We start from the raw sequence: 20,900 nt of genomic DNA, 5'->3' as shown, positions 1-20,900 counted from the left end.
TAGTTCCGATCTCTGTATCTGCTTTCCTCGGTTCCCATCGACTGTAACTGCTGTCCTTGGTTCCCCACTCTCCCTCGTCTCGTTTCGTTTTTCCTGGCAGTTATTTTGATTTAAAAATAATTATGTCCTAAGAAATAATTACTAACCAAGGGTGCTCGAAGATTAAACAATCCTCCTTCACCCTGCTCGTGGCATAAGGTTACATTTCAATTAATGGTCAGCGGAGTAATGAGCCGTATGGGCGAAGGGGTAATAGTAATAATTAATAAATAGGATAAATTAATTGTCTCGCTTTATCTGGCGCGCTTATATACAGGAATAGAGGGCGTCTATCAAATACTGCATTATTCGTGATGTTCCCCGATCCTCCTAGGGTCGTAACAGTATTTATAATATGTCTTCTCATTACTCCAAACACCTTGCGTTGTAGATTATTATATAAATTTTATGAACTTTATAAATCTATCGTTATCATATATCACAATTAGCATCTCCATCCAGCAAACATCTAATTATAACATTAATAATATAGCTCACCCCCCCCCCCCTTTTATGGCGAAATATTTGGTCACTGAAAAGAAATACGATAACGTGATATTTTTGTAATTGTTTTTGTCTAAGTTACATCAAATAGGTCAACTCTTGTAAATTCAAATACCTATTTTATAGCATTATATGTAAATAGATGGGCAAATGTATAGGTAAAGATATGTCATAACACAGTATTGTATTTTAGAGCGAGCGTCAGTTACCTCAGCGTAGTGCAATCTTTTACGAAATTAACCTTTGAAAGTTACAGCCAGTGGTTCGTCCTTGAGTGTGTTGTTACCACATAGCAACAAAGTGCTGTATAATACTATAGCGAATAAGCGTCAGTTGCTGCAACGTGGTGCAATCTTGAACAAAGTTGAACTTTGGAAGTTACACTAAGTAAAACTGAGATATATACGAAACTTGATAACGTCTAACAGTTTTTCGTATTTGCTTCAGTAAGATTGTGTGTTAACTTCACTTTTTCAGGATTTTGTAGTTTGGGCCAAGCGCTTAACTAAACCTTAAGTTAAGCCTTTTTATTAACAGAATTCAACGCTTTCGTCACATGAACTCTAGTGCCAATCAAAGTGAAGTTTTTCTGTCTGAAAATGGCTGTGTGAGTAAAGAGGGTAAAAATTCGAAGTTATTTAAAGACAAAACGTTTCAATACAACCTGTCAGGAGAAAGTGAAACCAATCACAATGAAGCAGTAAACCTTTCGACAGTGAAATCGCATTCTTTGACAGAAGGCTTGGAATCTTTAAATATAGAAGACAGTCGATGTAACAAATATGAAGCTCGCTTGAAAGCCAAGGAAACTCACGAAGATACAGGCCTATCAGAAGAGAAACAGTCGCCATATTGCAGTACTAGCAGTGGGCAGTGTTTCAAATCCAGGCATTATAGACCAACATTTGTTTCAAAATCATATCCAGTTGGAAAAACAGAAGAGCAAATTAATATTCCAAAGGGTGTCTGTAGATATTATTGGCAAAATGGATTTTGTAGATATGGCAAGTTTTGCAGATATAGACATACTCCTACTCAGTTTAAACCTAAAGGCCCAACAACCCAGAAAAATAAAAGACGTTTGTCAGAAAGTTTTACAAACACATGCAAACCTTCATCAGATTTAGCTGAGGAGAAGACCTCAGTTGAAAAGGAACACGAAGAATTTGAGGAAGTTAATACAGACCATAAAAATGATACATGCCTTCAGTTTTGTACCAATACTGTTGTGGAAAACAAACAAAACATTCCAAAGAAAAGGAGAAATTGTTATTTTTTCAAACATTATGGATTTTGCCATTATGGAGATAGATGCTATTTCAGACATTCAAATTCCAAAGCTTTGCAAGCTAAAGATTCTCTCCATGATTCCAAGAAAGCCTCCATGAAGCATTATGAAATTTCTAATGATGAAAAATTAATGGGGACAGAATCATTAGAGCTTCAGACCTTAAAGTCTGATGCATCATCTGAGCTACCAGTATGTAATATCTCAATCCAGAAGGAATGTTCAGAACAGTCTTCACACACTGAACACGAAAAACCTGATGGAGGATCAACTTCCAGTGTTAAAAAAGAGATGCTTGGAAGATGCCAAATGTCTGTCCCTCTTTTAAGAAAAAAGCTTGTGTTAGAAAGTTTGTCACCAGATGATCTTATGGAATTAAGGTAATTTTTGTTTTTCTTCTGTTACTAATAAAGTGACTAATGCTTATAACTTTTTACAATTAATAGTTATTAACATGAGTGATTTCTTAGTATCAGAAAATTAAAACTAATATAGCTTAATTATTTGTTGTTCAATTAATTAATGGTTCCATTACTCGATAACATTTGTTTAATCAATTAGTATGCTGTTCCTCTAACCACTGTATCTACAAAGCTGGTGGTGGGTTCTGCCAGCCAATTGTCTTCCCTCTAGTCAGAAGTTCAAAATTAGTTACAGTAGTAGACAGATAATTGGAAACACAACTTTTGATTAGTTGATTATTTGTATGACAATTGTAATTTAGATTAATTGGATGGTTTACTTAATGTAGATGCTGCTTTTAGGTAATCAATTATATCATTCAGTTGTAGTCATATTAGATGATATTGGAGGCTTTGTTGGTCATTAATTATTGTCTTGAATTCCATGTGCTTGTTCTTTTATGGTGTACATATTTTTTGCTTAATTACTAGGGAGATGGAGATAATGCAGCTTAAGAAAAGATTTCCTCACTATCGTCAACTTTGTGATGTGAACAATAGTAGTGAATCTACATTTCTTGTAAGATTCATGCCGACTGATCCTGACTGGGTTAGTAAATTGATCTTTTAGTACTTGATGTTGTGAAAGTATTTCTTGATCCATTGCTTAAACATAAAAGTCATCTCTCCCCCCCCTCTTGTCAGTTTTACTCCTAAATTCAGGGACTAGAAGAATCACATGTTTAATTTTGAAGTAAACCTATATGTATTATTTATACATACATATATATATATCATTAATTATTGTGCTTATATTAAATATAATTTAGATGTCTTTACTGGCAATGTTCTTATAAATGTAACTATGTCTATACATGTACATATTATACATTTTGTGTTATTTTCTTTTATTCAGCCATTTGATTTGAATTCTATTGATTTGGAAGTAGTATTTGAGAAAGATTATCCACAAAAGGTATGGATTTGTTTTGTAATTTTAACTTCTTGAATAATCAAAAGTTATGGGAATGTAGCATTTGGTTACATAAAAATTCTTTATTTCAAGTTGTATTATGTTAATGGAGAAAAATAAAAAAATTCTGAAAGGATCCTCCATTCATAAAAACATTAGCACAGTGAGTAAGGTTGGTCACTGCCTGAAATGATCCTGTACCTTTTATTTTCTAAGATACAAATTTGGAACAAAGTAACTGTTCATTTAATGTCAAGGTTTGGTCTGTTTCTTCAAGCTTAAAAAGGTGACAAACGTGTTATTAAACAAAAATTGTTTTTATTGTAAAGTTTTAATAAAGGAACTATTTTATGTGACACTGAGTGATCTGTCCTTTTATAGGTTTTAAGTTTACACATTTCTGTTTTGTCAATCTTACTTATTATACACTGTCTACACTCAGAGTTCACAATTTTTCTAAATGTTTTTCATGACCAGCCCTGTAAGGTGATGGTTGTAGATGAAGATGATGTTCTACCAGAACAGCTGCTAAGGTGAGTACACTGTTGAAATGTAAGGTTGATACTTGGATTTATACAGAAAATATTCTTTGTGCAAAATCACTTGAACTTAATTTTGATATGGAATAAACATGTGCATACATTGTCTGGTATTAATGTGAGGCAGGAATAGTCCACTTGTGTACGATTTTAGAAACTTATTTAACAAGTTTTTGAATTTGTGTGAAATCAGGAAGATGTTTGGCTAATTCTCGTGACATATTTCATTAGAAGGATGAATATCAGGAAATGTAATTTTTGATGTTAATATCTAAACATAAGCTGATTTTTTCCTTTTAAGGTTTATTTGCTCTTTACAGTACAGATGTTAGATTAATCATTAATAGCATAGAAGAAATACTTCATATATGCATTTTACTTAATCAAAATTTTTTTTTTCAGATTCTTGAACAAGAATATCCAGAAATGGTTATTTCAGAGAAATGATGATTTGCAGAAAGTTGGGGAAGTTGGGTTGACTTTCAGACCATTTCTTCGTTGGTTGGATAAAAGCTTGGAAGACATGTTTATAGAAGGGCTTAGGATGGTGAGTAATTTGTTAAACTTTGTCTTTTGTTTTAATCTTGATGATACATTTGAATTATGAACTTCATTCATTATCAGTTGTGTGATCATTATACAGTGTTAGTTACAGTTACATAAGACTGTGATTTTGAATAGAAATTACTGGACTGTAAATGATAGGTTATAAATGAAACTCCACCTGATTCACGAGTTGTTAGTTATGGATATGTATTCAATGAATTTGTAGTAATGTTTAACTTGCATGATCAGGTAAAGCTCTAAAACTCGTCATGTGGTAACATTGTGAAATTTGCTTACAATAAAAAAAACTTAGAATAATAAGATAGCACAATTATTGATAGTATTACAAGAAGGGAAAATATTCTGATTAAATATTGTATCGAATAATAGCTGGTAAGAAGTAAAAAAATGTGTAGGCCAAATCTCATGTTATGTTTTAATTATTAATTTTTCATAAACATAAGGAGATTATAAAATGAATCGAGTTAAAAAAGTCCTATTGTGAATGATTTTGATAAATGGACCCCTATATATATACAGGTGAAACGTGAGAGAGAAGCCCAAGCTGCAGGGATTGAGTTTGTACCATTTGAAGAACTTTCTCATGGAAATAAACAAAATATTGATGGTGACCATACATATGAAGACAATACCACAGAGCTGAACCAAACTGATTATTCAAAAGAAAGTGAAAAATTGGAAGAGAATAATAAAACTCAAGTGCTTGAGATTGATGGAAGAGAGAATACTGGCTCCAGTAATGAAGTTCTGTCTACACCTAAACGAGGTACAGAGGTGAAATTACATAATTTACAGCTTGGGGAGAACGTGGCAACACTTGTATGCCAGAAAATTGATGTAACAGTCCAGTGTTCTAGATGTAAAACAAGACATGAGATCTCTACCCCATCTCGACATAACAATGTTATTCAATGTACAAAGTGTCATCACGTGCAGCAGGTGGCTTTTCGTGCATCAATTCTTCATCATTTTTCACCAGTTCTTGGTTACTTAGATCTCGTAGGTTGTCAGGCTGTTGACCTCCCTCTGATGAAGTGTGAACTGAACGTGTGTTGTCTTAACTGCAACAAGCAGATGACTATGACAGTAAGAACATTGATTTTTGTTTATTTATAAATGTGTAACTTTCAATATGGATGCTGATTTTTTATCTTTGAATGTGTTCAGAAAGAATAAGAAGTTTTGAAATATATACTGATTTCTTACACATCATTATTGAAAAACATAATATTTGTAAATCAGATGAACTAATTCATGGGGTTTTACTAATGCAGTTGGGTGTTATGCATAAAAATAGATGCAGGCAACAGCACACAGTGGAGACAAAGGACTAATCAGTCATGCACATTGTTAGAAATTAATTGTAACTCTGTTTGATTGGATAATAAGCACTACATAGCATGACCTGTATGGTACAAGTGCGCCTATACCATGTGCTTTATGAGCCCCATGTTGTGTTTTTCAAGGCTATTATTTAATGGATTTTACTCACTTATGCTTGCTTGATTTGTGTGTGTGTGTGTGTATCGGCTGTTTAATACAGAAGTTGGGCACTTGTGCTATGTTGTGTAAAATGCAGGTTAAAAAGATCTAACACAAGGTATATAGTTTTTCATGGCAACTGAAAATACTATCATTTGTTTCACACTTTATCTAAAGAGACCTAACATAGCTCTCAAAAGTTTTATCCAACAGACAAACTAATAAAAAAAAAAGTACTGTCTGTATAAAACTAAAAACTGTTTTCCAGTTATATTTCATTCAATATCTACTATAGGATCATGTCAAAAACTGTTATGGAATATTAATAATACATGACTTTTGACAGATGATTTTATTTTACCATGTTATGTGTAGTCTGTTTAGAATAGTTTAGGGAGGGAATACACAAATATACAAAAATGTCCTTTTTATTTTGATGATGTAAGAATTCCTCTTTAGTAATGTCATTTTATGTAACAAATCACTCAAAACTCTAACACTTAGTTGAACAAAACTTAGTTTCTTTAATTCAACTGTTCAGTAGATTTTTGACTGTATTATTGTGTTTGCTAAGTTAAATGTAAATATGTTTGTCTCTTATCCTTTTAGTGAATACATTATGGACAAGCTACGAACACTTGGTGCCACTTTTGTAATGTTAAACTTGCCTGTTTTTGACTGTATTATTGTGGTTGCTAAGTTAAATGTAAATATGTTTGTCTCTTATCCTTTTAGGGAATACATTATGGACAAGCTACGAACACTTGGTGCCACTTTTGTAATGTTAAATTTGCCATCTTTGCTGATACAGTGAAATTTAGTCAACTTCAACAAACTGAAAGATTTGGTAAGCCATGTCTTTCATTGATGTTACTAATTACTATTTTTTGAAGTAATATATTCAACACAGATTAAAAATAAATGTCAAATTATGGTGATAAGCTTGAAATAGCCTGATGATGAAACTTCTGTATAGATAATGTGTTTAGTTGTGATAAACTTATTATTTCTTCTTACAGACAAAGGTCAAGTGCAGTTGATTCGATTACAACGAAAAGACAAAATAGTAAAGGACCCTGTTATTCAAGATGGAAAACCTCTACCTGAAAATGGAACTTGCAAGCATTACAAGAAAAGCTTTCGTTGGTTAAGGTACAATATGTTTTTGCTGTATAAACATAGCTGAGGATACTTGAGTTGTTAAATATAACAAAAGCTAACTACAGCATCATTCAAAAATCTCTACAGATTAATAAGGTTAAAAAATTATATGATGCTAAAGTGTCTCGCATACGTAGCATTTAAATTGAACAAGATGAAGGTCTGTAGTAAGACATAGATTAACTTGTCACTAATGATTAAAAAGATGAGTTAAAATGTATTGTAAACTTTCAAATTATTGACTTGTTTTTATGCCATTCATTGCTGATAGGGTCCACAAATTGCGTTAAATTTAGTGAATTCATGTTTTTGCACGTTACAACACTTGATGTCAAAACTGAACAAAAAATATTGATGAAATGTCTCATTTTTTATGTAAAATACTTAGGGTACCTCACTAGTACTTAATATTAGATATCCTTTAACCAACAAAATCATGGAACTAGAAACAGTTTGTTTTAAAACAATTTATACATACGTGTTTAACAGGTGATGGAGATCCCTCCTAGGGGTTTTTAAGATGAATGAAATAAAGATACAAGATAAACATATGTTATGGTGGAATAAAAGTACATCTTAAAAGTGTTTGTTTCTAACTTTGCATCATATACTGAACTGAAGACATTTGAATATTAAACAAAAAAATTTGACTGTTTTGGAAAGAGTAATAAATATGTTGTAAAAATCAAGGCTTTAATCATACTAAGCTGATCAAAATCAAGGCTTTAATCATACTAAGCTGATCGAGATTTTTATTTTGCTAACAAGAAAGAATTGATAGGTAAAGAAAAATCTCTTCAAAAACCAATTAAGCATTTTTTTCTTTATTGTTATTTTGTGTGAAACTGTATAAAATATTAAATGTGGTATCCTGCAACAGGAAAATGTCAGTTTTTATCATTTTTCATAATGAAAGAAACTGATCCAGAAATTTGTATTGAATTACTAGAATTAAATTATAAATAATCTTTATATGCTAATATAGTATTAGGTTTACATGAAGTGTGTTGTTAAGTGAATGTGAGCAAAAACACCTTCAAGTTACTTGTCCATATCAAGCTTTTAGTAGACAAGGATCTCATAGTGCTTTCTAAATATTCTGCCCAAGATGTGAGCAAAAACTTATGATGTATGTTTTTAGGTTTCCCTGTTGTGGCAAGGCTTACCCGTGTGACTTGTGCCATGATGAGAAGGAGATGGACCATGATATGGAGCTAGCTACTCGAATGATATGTGGTTTCTGTGCAAAAGAACAGGTATTATTTTATTTTTATAATCTTTCTTACTTGGAATAAAGTCTATACTGTTAATCTTTTTGTGTGTGTGTATTGCTACTTCCTGATGTCTCGGTTAATGATTAATATTTCACTTAGTTTGCCTCATATTTATTGTCCAACTCCAAGCAGCTAACAGTTTTTACCTACTTGTATCTTAGAAAGGCAGAGGAAATGTAGGACATTATGTTCTAGTGCCTTATTTTTTGTGTTCTAAAAATGCTACATTAATTATTCTTTGGACAACCAACATAGTGAGAAACATAGGGTTATTGATATCTGAATGCATGTGGTCTCAAGGCTAAAGTATGTACTAAATTTCTTGTTTTTTTATGCATATTTTTTTATTCATTCTTATATATATATATTTTTTTTTAACAAAACTAATTGAATGTGAAAATTATAAGCTTATTAGGTTAGCTAACAAAACTTAAAAAAAATTTGTGATCACTTGGTAGGGAAGCTGGTTACATGATTGTAACCTGATCCATTTGTTTACCCTAAACACTGAAGATATATTGGTCACTGTGAAAGGTTCTAAGGTAAAGCAATAAACTAAAAGAAAGTTCACAAACAAATCTTTAGTAAAAATACTACATTAAAACATCCTGATTTTTTTTTTAGTACAACACTTGTAATTCTTACTGAAAGCTTGCCTAATTTTATGGAAATACACCTATTACATTTAAGAGTTAAAGTATGTACAGCAGTTGTTCCCACTCTTTTTTCACTGATGACACCCTAACTCATTCACCTTGATTTTTGCTGCCACATGCAATATTTTTTGTAGTTTCTTTTTATGTTAATTATTAATCATTTGTGGATTTCTCGTGACACCCCTAGAAACTTGCTAGGACACAATTTGGAAACCACTGATGTATAGTTTCATGATTACATGTTTATTCTAAAGTTGGTCAAATTTACTGAGCCTATATGCATAGAGTTAACATGCTTGACCACGTGACCAGCTAAGTCATGTCCAGAATTGTTTATACTAATAATGCTGCTTATGTGACTGTGGTAAACAAATTTTTGTATGTTCATGGAACTGTTTTTCATGGTAGAGTAAGTTACTGTTTCATATTCATCCTTTGGTTTTGTTTAAATTTCATTTGAATATAACTGATGATCTGTTGGTTTTTTGTACATTTCACTGGTATGTAAATGATGATTTTTAAATACAGATATTTGACCATTGTTATGTTTCAGTGGTTATCCTACTTTATACAGTGTGTATAGTAATTTGGAATTGTAGTATTTTTCTGTTATTTATTTTAACAACATTTTCTCCATAGCTGTGAACTCAAGATGAGTACCATAACAAATATCACAGATTTATTGTTGTTGTTTCTAATACTAGTTGTTTTTTTTTACATAACAAATGTCATTTCTTACTTTGTAGGCTTATGCTAGTGATAAGCCATGTAAGAGATGCTTCTCGTATATGACAAAGAAACGGACTGCTTACTGGGAAGGAGGCAAAGGCTGCAGGGAAAAAAGCCATATGAGCAGGTATACTAAACTAGATGAAATAATATAGCTTATATTAACAGATTTCTGAATATATTTGATACATAAGTTTAAATTCTTGACAAACCACCTCACTTTTTAAAACTACATAAGTACTTTTGTACATTTATTGGGTAATGCCAGCTAGAAAATATAAGTGACACAGAAAGAAAAATTTGTTACAGTTATGGCTGATGAAACATTTGTTTCTACACCTCCGCTTTTAAAAGGCTATAGATAACTTGACCCGAGTACTGCTTTGCATGGAAAGACATAGCTAGACTTGAATTTCACTTTGCTGTGGAATGCTCTGAGATTCAACTTGCCATTGAAAGCTGTGTCCTGGTTTGTGTTTCAACTTACTGTGGAAAATCCTAACATGAACTGAGCTTTACTTTGCTATGGAATGTTCATTTCTGGTCTTGCTAAGAAAGCCTTGTCCTGGTTTGAGCCTTACTTTAATATGGAAGCCTTGTCCTGGTTTGAGCTTGACTTTTCTTTGGTACAAATGTCCCTCTGTTATACAAACTTCATAGTTTGGTGCAAGTTTTTGTTAGTAAAATATGGATTAGCTAATTTTATGGGATGAGACCTATCTTGGTCTGAGCTTCAACTTGTTTTGGAAAGTCATAGTTTGGTTTGAACTTCACCATTCTTTAAAAGCTACTGAATTTAACATTTGTGAGAAAGTTTGATTTTAAGTTCACTTTTATGTAGTTTCATTTTGCCATGGAGAATAACTGCTTAGCCTATATACATGATTCCCAGAATACAAGTTGATTGTCGTGTTGTATAGTTGCGGCCAGAACTGTAATGTAGTTGATTGTCGTGTTGTATAGTTGCGGGCAGAACTGTAATGTAGTTGATTGTCGTGTTGTATAGTTGCGGCCAGAACTGTAATGCAGTTGATTGTCGTGTAGTATAGTTGCGGCCAGAACTGTAATGTAGTTGATTGTCGTGTTGTATAGTTGCGGCCAGAACTGTAATGTAGTTGATTGTGGTGTTGTATAGTTGCGGCCAGAACTGTAATGTAGTTGATTGTCGTGTTGTATAGTTGTGGCCAGAACTGTAATGTAGTTGATTTTCACTTTTCATGGTCTGTATATGTGATTCTCAGTTCTAAGTTGATTAGTATAGTGTAATCAAATTACTATTTAACTCTTTAGCCAGAATTGTTTGTGTTTTGAAGTTAAGCACAAAGCTACACAATGGGCTATCTGTGCTCCGCCCACCACGGTATCGAAACCCGGTTTTTTAGTGTTTTAAGTCTGCAGACATACCACTGGGGGGCTTTAGCAGGAATACATAAATATAAGTACTTTGAAACTAGTTAAAATGTTAAGAGAGTGCATTCTGCTGTTTGTCTTAATTAAAACAAATTCCATTTTTTTTGTTTCTCTTGAAGGGCAAGGTTTTAGTAAGCTTATTTTGTAGTTTGTGTTGAAATATTAACAATGTGTAAACTGGGTTGTGTAACTTTTTACCCTAGGGACGACAAGAAGAAATACAGTGGTAAAAATAAGACTGTGTCTAGGAAACAGTCAGAAAAGACCAAACCATCTGGAAAACAGAAGTAATTGGACTTTATGAACAATGGTTACAGGTTATTTTATCATAACTTTTGTATTGTCAATTTCTATCAATGACTCAGAAAATGAAGTAGTTAATGTTAGCTTATCCTGTATTTGTATTTCAAAAGATCTAAGAACATTGTCTCAGTGGATCAAGTTGTGAAAGATATTTCTGATTTTTTTATGATTAATTGATAAAATTTTCTTATACATTATTAATTCCATTGGTTTGTAAGGTTTTAGGTGACCTGGGTAATTATTTCTGTTTTAAATAACTAGAGTATATGTAGTAGTTGGTTAGGTATATATACGGTTAAGTTAGGTATGTGTTGTTGATGATTTTATGTAACTTACCTTTAAGATTTGTTTAGTCAGCTACAGTGTTTGAGAAGTTCAAAATAGAAATAGTTTTTGTAGTTGTAAAAGACTGATTTAAGGTTATTTAAAAATTAATTCTGAATAAAGAAATCGGCAATTAGGTTTGCATAAGAAATATTAGCAGTTTTGTTTATATACTTTTAACTTCAGAAGAAGAAGTACTTTGTGTATTTGATCTCTTTTTTTTATTGGCTTATTATGTAAATTGTTTTTAGCTGTTCAATAAAACTAGCTTTCCCAGTAATTGGAGAATTCAACAAGTGTATTTCTTTAGTCCCTAGTAAGCGAATTTAACAAACACCTTTCATGACTTGTTTTTTGAAAATAAAAAAATTGTGCTTTTCCAAGTATAAATAAAACAAATTTTGCAGTGTTTAATAAGTAGTCCTAACTTTGAATACTAATATGTGAAAGAAAAGTACATATGTTCTGGAAGTGATATTTTTGTGTGAACAATTTCTTATAAAAGTACAGGAAGTTGTTTTGGACAGCACTGTACATCGATTATAAATTTTCTGAGCTAAATTAAATCAGAAATAATGAACTTTTAGAGATTTGGAAAAATATCTTTCATTGTTGATTAAGATACATAATGAGATGTACATAAGAATGGTCATCCTGTTGCTAAAACTATAAAAAAAGCTTAAGGCTTGAGACATAGTAATGATATTATTTTTCTCAAGCTACAAATCTCAATTTTGACTCCATGTCTAAAAGCTGTGATATTTAGGAGAGGAAATAATGTCAACACCATGTCTCAAACCTTAAGCTTCTTTGTTTACTTTTTTGTAATTGCATTTTCACATTAAGCTACCTATCTTGTTTCTGTATTTTGTTTGAAGATACCCAATTCCCCCTTTTTTAAATTAACAATTTTTAATAATTTGAAAATCTTAAAGAAATTAAATATGATTTTTTAAAATAAAAGTTCTGTTGAACAGCAAAAGAAACATAAGAGGCCAACAAATTAAAAATAAATAAAAAGCTTTTAAATCATATACAAAGGAAAATTTAACACTTAATCTGTTTATAAGGTTACAAGATCTTCAGATTAAATGGTTAAATTTAGCTTAACTAAATGGGGTAACATTATGTTATTACTACTTGAATATTAATCTTTTAGTCCGAGCTATTGTTGGTATGAAACTAGTTTTAATATTATGTACACTTGCTTTGTGCATATCAACATTATCATTCTCTGCTTCGAGAATGCCATCCAAAGATTCAACAATGTGTTGTACAATATGCAAAAGTACAGTTCTGCTTTGGATTTGGTGCAAAGGTAGTGTGTGTAGATTTTGTTTGATATCACTAAAAAGAAGTTATAGTGCAAGTGTACCAGAGGAAAGACAGAAAGTAACTTGATGCATTCGAGTGGAGATTTTGTTATACAACATGAATTCTTGTACGTGTAGGGTGTATAGTGATTAGAGAGAAGAATGTATTCAAAATTTAATTTTTCTACTCTGTTTTTTTTGTGAATGATTTTAACATCTTAAAAATCAAAGGAGTAATTAAGTAAGATACGTGTGGACTGTTCATCTACATTAAAAACTTTTAATTGCAAGCTTTCGGCCATCTTACAGAGCCTTCGTTGGACAACAACGTACTGAATAATATAAATTCGTTTATCTGTAGAACAATTTCAAGGCAGATGTCTAAGCAGTAATCCCAACAATAACTGATATTTGGTATTAAAGGAATTAGTTATACAGAAATTGTTTTGTACAAGTTTAAAACTTTATATGAAGAAAGCGTTATAATATTTGGCTATCAATTTAATCATATAATAGGTAAAAAATACTATATTTTGATCTAAAGCAAACTTTCACTTATAATTTAAAAAAAAATATTAAGTTATCGGATCTCTAAGTTTTATTGTAGATATTTCTGAAATAAATATAGCTGATTAGTACATAACTTTATACAATGAAAATCTGCTAAAGTGGTATTATTTCAACTTTCCAGAGCTCCAAATGAGGAAAACACAGGTTTGATCATTTCTTCAGTATACGTGTCAGAATAACTGGCTGTAGCTTGGCTTGGTAATAATGTTATAAGTAGGCTAAATAATCCAGCAATAACCAAAATCACACTCAAACCTAAACGAAACCTTTGGCGTAATGTTGCACTGTCCAAGTTTATAATTTCTTTACATAATCCGTGTATAAAGGATCTGCACTCTTTTCTGAAAGGAATGAAAGAAAGTGTTACCACACAATACAGTAAGAATAATTTAATGTAAGAGATGATGTTATCAAAATCATACTAACTTTACGTGATAAAAGCTAGATTCAGCATGTCAAATTTTCACAAGGTAATTAAACACATAATTATAAAGTAAGCCTTTTTTAAAATCATTAAATTTAGAAGAAGAAAAAAGAACTGATGGTAAGCTAGATCTTAAAATCTTAATGTATTACAAGTGTCAGAAATACAAATGGATTAAACAAGAGGACAAAAAACATTTTGGGTTATGAATCTTTAATGGTTTTCTGTGACAGCAATTACTTTGAACGTTTAATATAATAAAAAAGAAGGGAAAGCTAGCAGGAAATAACAAAAACAGCCAAAGTTTTATTTGAAGGGAGTTTGTGGTGTGTTTAAGAGTAGTTCAATATTTGTCAATAACAGTACTTCTTTTATTAATAATTCTAATAACAATTTGGGAAATCTTTAAAGTGATATGGTGGCTAGCGATTATAAATGGCAGATGTGCACAGAGTTGGTGGCTTTGAATGAGAAAAGTTGTGTTTACTTAAGAGAAAATGGAGGTACCATAAAGTTTGATATTTTTTATTAAAGGTGTTTGCAATATATATTTCATGCAGATTTTGCTTCAATGTTGAGTTTTCTCAGCAAACTTTTACTATCATCCCAAGTAACTTATCTTCATTACAGTTTTCTCAATCAATAAAACAAATATTGATATGCATAATTGGATTATTAAATTCTTAGAATGTTTTTTAAAAAAAAGTATAACTTTAAAATTCTGTGTTTACTGACAATACGTAGAACTGATAAACATGATTTTTAATGGGTAAGTTTCTTTAAATTTGGAAAGATGACAGTATGAGGTACCTCACTCCTTGCATTTGAAAGTACACATATTTTATATTAAACAAATACATACACCTTTCTATTCTTGACAGCCAAGTGTTCCTCCAATATTTCATCATCAATTATTTCTGAATCTTTATTTAGACTTTTGTTAAACCCCATGGCTTGTTCGTGGGAATAGTTTGTTGGGCCATCTGGTGAATCATTTTTAGAAAGGCTGGAAATAAATTGTCCAATTATTCCAAGATCTTAAATAATTTTAACTTGTATCAATTTAGTTTTCACACTCCAACCATAACTATCATTTGTTGTTATTTAAACTTTGTTACAATGACTAAAAAAAAATAATTAAATACATAAATAATGTTAAAACATTAACTCTATACTTACACCTTCATTACCAAACAGGTGATGTAACAACCAATACACTTTAAAAAAAGGGTAATTTTCTTTTTTTTACATTCACACCAATTTTTTCCTCAACTGTTACAGGTGACTTAGTGACAGACAATTTCTTGCAGCATATGTTGGTGAAAATGCACATACAGACAAACACACGTACACATTTGTAGTTCGAAACCTATCTGAGATTAATGAGGAATTACTCACTTTTAAATTATATGGCCTTTATTTCATTAAATTCACAGCTATGCCAAAGTTTGTAGTTCCAATAGCCAGTCTTATCTGAACCTTTTGGGCCACCATTTATGTTACATAAAGATCTCAAGCACAGTATTGTTTCATACTAAAGATTATATAGATGAAACTTGTGAATCTTGTTCATTTACTGTAGTTATTTTAATTCATAACTGGGTTTTCTAAAAGTGGGTATCATTCATTTATCCATGAATGCTGAGTAACATTGTTAGCTATCATTATGTAATCATCTCAAACTCAGAATAACATACAGTTAAGGTCTATAACAACACACACTGAAAACAAAAACTAATCAAACAATTCACATCTATAATGATACAAGTGCTTTCTCATATTAGCTACTGCTAGCCCAGCACAATTCAACCAATAAAAAAAACTTACATGTATGAAAATGTATAATTAGGTTTAGACAATCTCAGTCAATGGCTCTCACACAGTCTATATAATAATAGCCAAAATATATTCCTTTGTTAATATTCTATGCCTTGAACTTAGTAATTTTTCAATGAACTTCTCAGCATCTTGTTTAAGAGAAAAATCTTATCAGAGAATTTAGCTGATGCCTAAGACAAATGCATTTATATGTATGTCACAAAAGTATGTATAACTTATTATTAATATGTTCAATTAAATTTACAAAGTGAACTTGCATAGTTTCTTGTATAGGTATAATGCTGATTCCGAATGTTAACAGGAGGAAAATATGATTAATCATGGAGAAAAAAAAAACTTTTAATTTACAAAAATAAATAAATGTTGAAAAAGCATTTTTTGTCTCAAATAATAAAAGCACCTATTCCAAATGTTGAAATATTGTATTCAAATTCTATAGTAAGAATTTGGTTACCATCATGAAAAAAATACTTGGAATTCATTTAATCATAATATATCATGGCTTGAAAAAAAAAAGTTATCAAAGAACTTATGATGAAATTGAAAAACAGCTAGTTTCTTATTGTGAAAATAATAGAGCTTACTCAGGATTTTCCAACTCAGCTCCTGAAACATTATTACTTCTTAGCGATGTTTCCTCTTTTACTTCTTGTGTACCTTGAATTTCTTTTTTATCCATGCTCTTCTCACTTAGGTGATCTGTCACTGTATTTTTAGCACTGAAATGCATAATTTGGAACTTGTATAATTTTTCTATGTGAAACAGTTTGGGAAAAATCTCATCTTCATCAAACTTCCTTGTTGTATTACTTCATACAAACTACACTACTTAACTTTTGCTGAGGATAAACATTTTACTGATATCAGTAAACTTCCTGTCTGTGACTAACATCAAAGTTTAATTATTCTTTTCACATGTTAATGTGTTTTGTTGAACAACCTGGGAATGTTTGAGATGAGTTATGTCACATTATGTTGTAGAACACAAAAGATATGGAGGGTGTTCTGTCATGGAATCAGTATACAGGGAAGAAAATATCATCAAAAAACAGCACCCTCACAACAGTGGGCACAGAAATGAGATTCTCCATCCAATCATGAAACCTTATGCTGGTGCATTTAGAACAAACTTTGTTTCAGTTGATGACAATTTCCACTCATAACGACCAAGAATCATTATTTCTTATCTCAAACAGGAAACAATCGACAGATTAATTGGCCAACAAGATTTCTTGATCTGAACCTTATTGAGTGTGTTTAGGATATATTAGAAAGGGAGGATAACACCCAATCGAGGTCTAAGCAGGAGCTTCAGTACTCCAAGAATATGCTTAGCTACCACTATAATATATATATTAGATATAAATGGTACAGATCATGCCCAGGGAAACATTTTAACTGAATGTGCATGGGGTCAGTCCTGGACTTTGAAATTCCAAAGTCAGTCTGACAAGTTGGAGTGAAAGTTAATGTTCACATAAAGAATAAAAGTATTTTTTGTTCATTGTACATCAAAAGTTGTTTTTTTCAGTATCTATGTTTATTGTATCTAGTATTTTCTCTAATACACGTTGTTGCAAGGTAGAGTAACATGAAAAATTGATAAGTCTGACATCAATACCATGTTGAATGGTACTCTGTACAAGATCAGGGCTTGCACAATTTGACCACCACCTATGCACATAGGGTTAATAGCATTCATAGTTTTTAATTTTCACTAGAGGGATGTTGCTTTTCAATGTTATCAATGTCTCACTTTGTTCTGTTAGGTACAATTTTTCATAGGTTAAAATATATATATTAACACAATCAATCATTCAGTACAAGTCACAGTATGAAACTCCTCCTTTTTGGAAACCTTGATCCTTTGTAAAAATTGGATATATTTTTTACTGTATAAAAGAAAGACAATTGGTATTATTACTGAAAAGTAGCCCAACAGTTATCAAAGTATTTTACAAAAAATCACTTATTACATTCACATCATATGTGCACATCTACCTTAGAATTGAATTTTGTTAAAAAATATCTGAGAAGAAAAAGTTACAACTTTAGAAGTCTCCTTTTTTGAAAATAAACCAGGGAAATATGATAATCCAAAAGTAATCCATTAACTCATTGAATGATAGCCTGATTCAAATACTGTGAACAATTTGGGCATATTTTCTATTTTTCTACAAAACCTCTCTTTATCCTCAATTTGTGATCCATTTTCTTCACTGATATTATCTTCTTGTTCATCAAGTATAGAAGGCGACTTAGCAGATCCTAACGGAACAGAACTTGTGGTGACAGATGAGTTTACCGATCCTATGCTACTACTAGAAGACATAAGTGCTCCAGAGGGATGGCATTGATTATCCTATTAATGTGAGATAATTAAAACATTTCAGCAATATTAAATATTACTGGGCTTTGTACTAAACCACATTTTTCCGATACGCTAAAGAAACGAATATGAAAATAATACAGTAGCATTCTGAATAACACATTAAAGGATTGTGGAAATAAAAAACTAACAAAGTAAAAACAATTATATGGTTTCTCACAAAACACAGTTGTTTAACATTGGTTACTATAAGAGACAATAATAATCTTGTTTACAAAGGAGGCCCAGTGGCAATAGTATCTTTGTTTTTACACCTCATTTATTTTCATCTTACTTGAGTATGAACAAGAAAGTACAGCAAAAAATGATTTACATCTATAACTCTCGCAAGAATTTTCTCTAAAGCTGAACTTCGTTTGTAAAAAGATGGTATGTTTAGTAACATTTCTCCATAGTTTGACACAGGCATACCAACAACTAATAACATACCTCTCGTTAGTTTGACACAGGCATACCAACAACTAATAACATACCTCTTGTTAGTTTGACACAGGCATACCAACAACTAATAACATACCTCTCGTTAGTTTGACACAGGCATACCAACAACTAATAACATACCTCTCATGAATTTGACACAGGCATACCAACAACTAATAACATACCTCTTGTTAGTTTGACACAGGCATACCAACAACTAATAACATACCTCTCGTTAGTTTGACACAGACATATCAACAATTAATAACATACCTCTTGTTAGTTTGACATAGACATATCAACAATTAATAACATACCTCTCCTTACTTTGACACAAGCATACAAACAACCAAGTTACAAGAAAGGAACAACCATGCTGAAGCTAACACACACACTGGTTCAGATACCTAGAGACCTGCTCCACACAAACATTAATAAGATAAAAAGATCAACAAAATTTGTTATCTAAATCTCAAATACTACAAAATCTTCAACTACAACACATCATATCTGCTTTTATATTACATGTTTATCTTCCAATACTCAAAGCTAAAAATTCCTTACTACAACAAAAGTGCTATTATCATACTTATGTTCCAATACTCAAAGCTAAGAATCCCTTACCACAACAAAAGTGTCATTACCAACTGGAGATCGCTCTAAGAATGTTGGTCTGTGGAAAGTTGCAACACTGGCTCGTCTCCTACTTACCTAAAAAAGCAAAAAACATATATTTAACTGTATCAACTGCTGATTACTCTAGATCTTATTTAACCAACAAAATGTATTTCACTGTTTTTTTATATTTAAAGATGGGAATAATAAAACTCTCAGATAAGTATTCTGCCAGTTGTTAAATATCAGATGCTTTTGTCCAATCATATCTATGGCTATATACCACTGCATTGGATAGCCTGGTACCTTGGGTCATATCTATGGCTACATACCACTGCATTGGATAGCCTGGTACCTTGGGTCACATTTATGGCTACATACCACTGCATTCGATAGCCTGGTACCTTGGGTCACATTTATGGCTACATACCACTGCATTGGATAGCCTGGTACCTTGGGTCACATTTATGGCTATATACCACTGCATTGGATAGCCTGGTACCTTGGGTCACATTTATGGCTACATACCACTGCATTGGATAGCCTGGTACCTTGGGTCACATTTATGGCTACATACCATTGCATTGGTATATATATCATTCTTATAAACTGTGATTATCCCCTCTCTATACTGTATACAAACATGCTTGATGTGATAGAAAAATCTTTCACTGTACAGACACAGCATGTTAGATTTCGTAATTGTAACTGAAGCCTTTGAAATGGTTAAAATACACTGTTAAGTAACCATTGCTAAACACTATTAGTTAAATCACCTAATTACTAGTGAAGCTTAAAACATGCAGTTGTAAGTAGCCAATATTATGTATTATTAGTTAGATAATCTAATTACCAGAGTATCTTTTAAAATGTTTAGATTATAGTGTTTAGTTAACTATCAATACATATTTCTTGTTAGATAATCTATATATTTATGTTATAGTACTGTAAGTAATCATTACTATATATCATTTGTCAGATTATCCAATTACCAGAGTATCTGTTCAATTACTACATTGTAAAAGAGCTTCGTAGACAATTATGGAATCTTATTACCTGTTGGCTGCTTCTGTTGTAGTACTATATCTCCAAATGTTGAAAGTAAAGAACTTTAGATGAAAGGATACATGTAAGATTCAGGTAAGGTACTTTAGATGTAAGGTAAGATTCGGGTAAGGTACTTTAGATGTAAGGTAAGATTCAAGTTAAAGTACTGTATATGTAAGGTAAGATTCAAGTAAAATACTATAGATGAAAGAATACAGGTAAAATTCAAGTTATCAATTAATAATGTAAGATTCAAGTTATCCAATGAAGAAAAACTGCACACGAAACCTCATCAACCAAAAACACTTGAAATAGCAAAATTAGAGGTAATGTGGTTACTCATCTGTCTTCAAGTTTCAGGTCATTTAGTCAACAATCAGTTTTGTATTCTCAGGATTCCTCTTGGCTTCTCTGACCAATTTAAGCTACTATCAACAATAGGACTCTTTGCAATCGTACGAACAACTACAATGAGCACTATACGAGATTCTTAGATTTGCAGAGATGGTTACTTTATAGTAATAAGAGTGCCTGTATTTACATTATATAACAATGTGTTAAGTGAGATGGTTACTTTAAAGTAATAAGAGTGCCTGTATTTACATTATATAACAATGTGTTAAGTGAGATGGT

At 31.5% G+C, this 20,900-nt stretch overlaps 2 protein-coding genes across 3 annotated transcripts in view; one reads left to right on the top strand and one right to left on the bottom strand.

Annotated features, from left to right (window-relative positions):
• The first annotated feature begins 834 nt into the window (after nucleotides 1–834).
• LOC106462525 lies at nucleotides 835–11,930 on the top strand. The gene is made up of 11 exons (XM_013922459.2): nucleotides 835–2,211; nucleotides 2,725–2,842; nucleotides 3,149–3,208; nucleotides 3,683–3,738; nucleotides 4,147–4,291; nucleotides 4,831–5,397; nucleotides 6,529–6,640; nucleotides 6,813–6,945; nucleotides 8,096–8,210; nucleotides 9,631–9,740; nucleotides 11,227–11,930. The coding sequence occupies exons 1-11, from the start codon at nucleotides 1,100–1,102 to the stop codon at nucleotides 11,312–11,314; spliced, it is 2,616 nt and encodes an 871-aa protein (XP_013777913.1). The 5' UTR covers nucleotides 835–1,099; the 3' UTR covers nucleotides 11,315–11,930.
• Nucleotides 11,931–13,227: 1,297 nt separating this feature from the next.
• LOC111086558 overlaps nucleotides 13,228–20,900 on the bottom strand; it is a 9,938-nt gene continuing 2,265 nt past the window's right edge. The window contains exons 3-7 of one of the 2 annotated variants that reach the window (XM_022389823.1): nucleotides 19,230–19,316; nucleotides 17,980–18,158; nucleotides 16,381–16,515; nucleotides 14,820–14,963; nucleotides 13,228–13,874 (exon numbers count right to left, since the gene is read on the bottom strand). In XM_022389823.1, coding sequence (XP_022245531.1) covers nucleotides 13,643–13,874; nucleotides 14,820–14,963; nucleotides 16,381–16,515; nucleotides 17,980–18,128 — 660 coding nt within the window. In that variant the 5' untranslated portion in view covers nucleotides 18,129–18,158; nucleotides 19,230–19,316 and the 3' untranslated portion in view covers nucleotides 13,228–13,642. Of the gene's footprint in view, nucleotides 13,875–14,819; nucleotides 14,964–16,380; nucleotides 16,516–17,979; nucleotides 18,159–19,229; nucleotides 20,884–20,900 lie in introns of those variants that run through there. The other variant, XM_022389824.1, reaches the window with a different exon arrangement.

The sequence above is a fragment of the Limulus polyphemus genome, unplaced genomic scaffold (assembly GCF_000517525.1).
Source record: "Limulus polyphemus unplaced genomic scaffold, Limulus_polyphemus-2.1.2 Scaffold1190, whole genome shotgun sequence".
Lineage (NCBI taxonomy): Eukaryota > Metazoa > Arthropoda > Merostomata > Xiphosura > Limulidae > Limulus > Limulus polyphemus.
The sequence above is the reverse complement of the archived record's forward strand: the minus strand, read 5'-3'. Positions and strand labels throughout refer to the sequence as shown.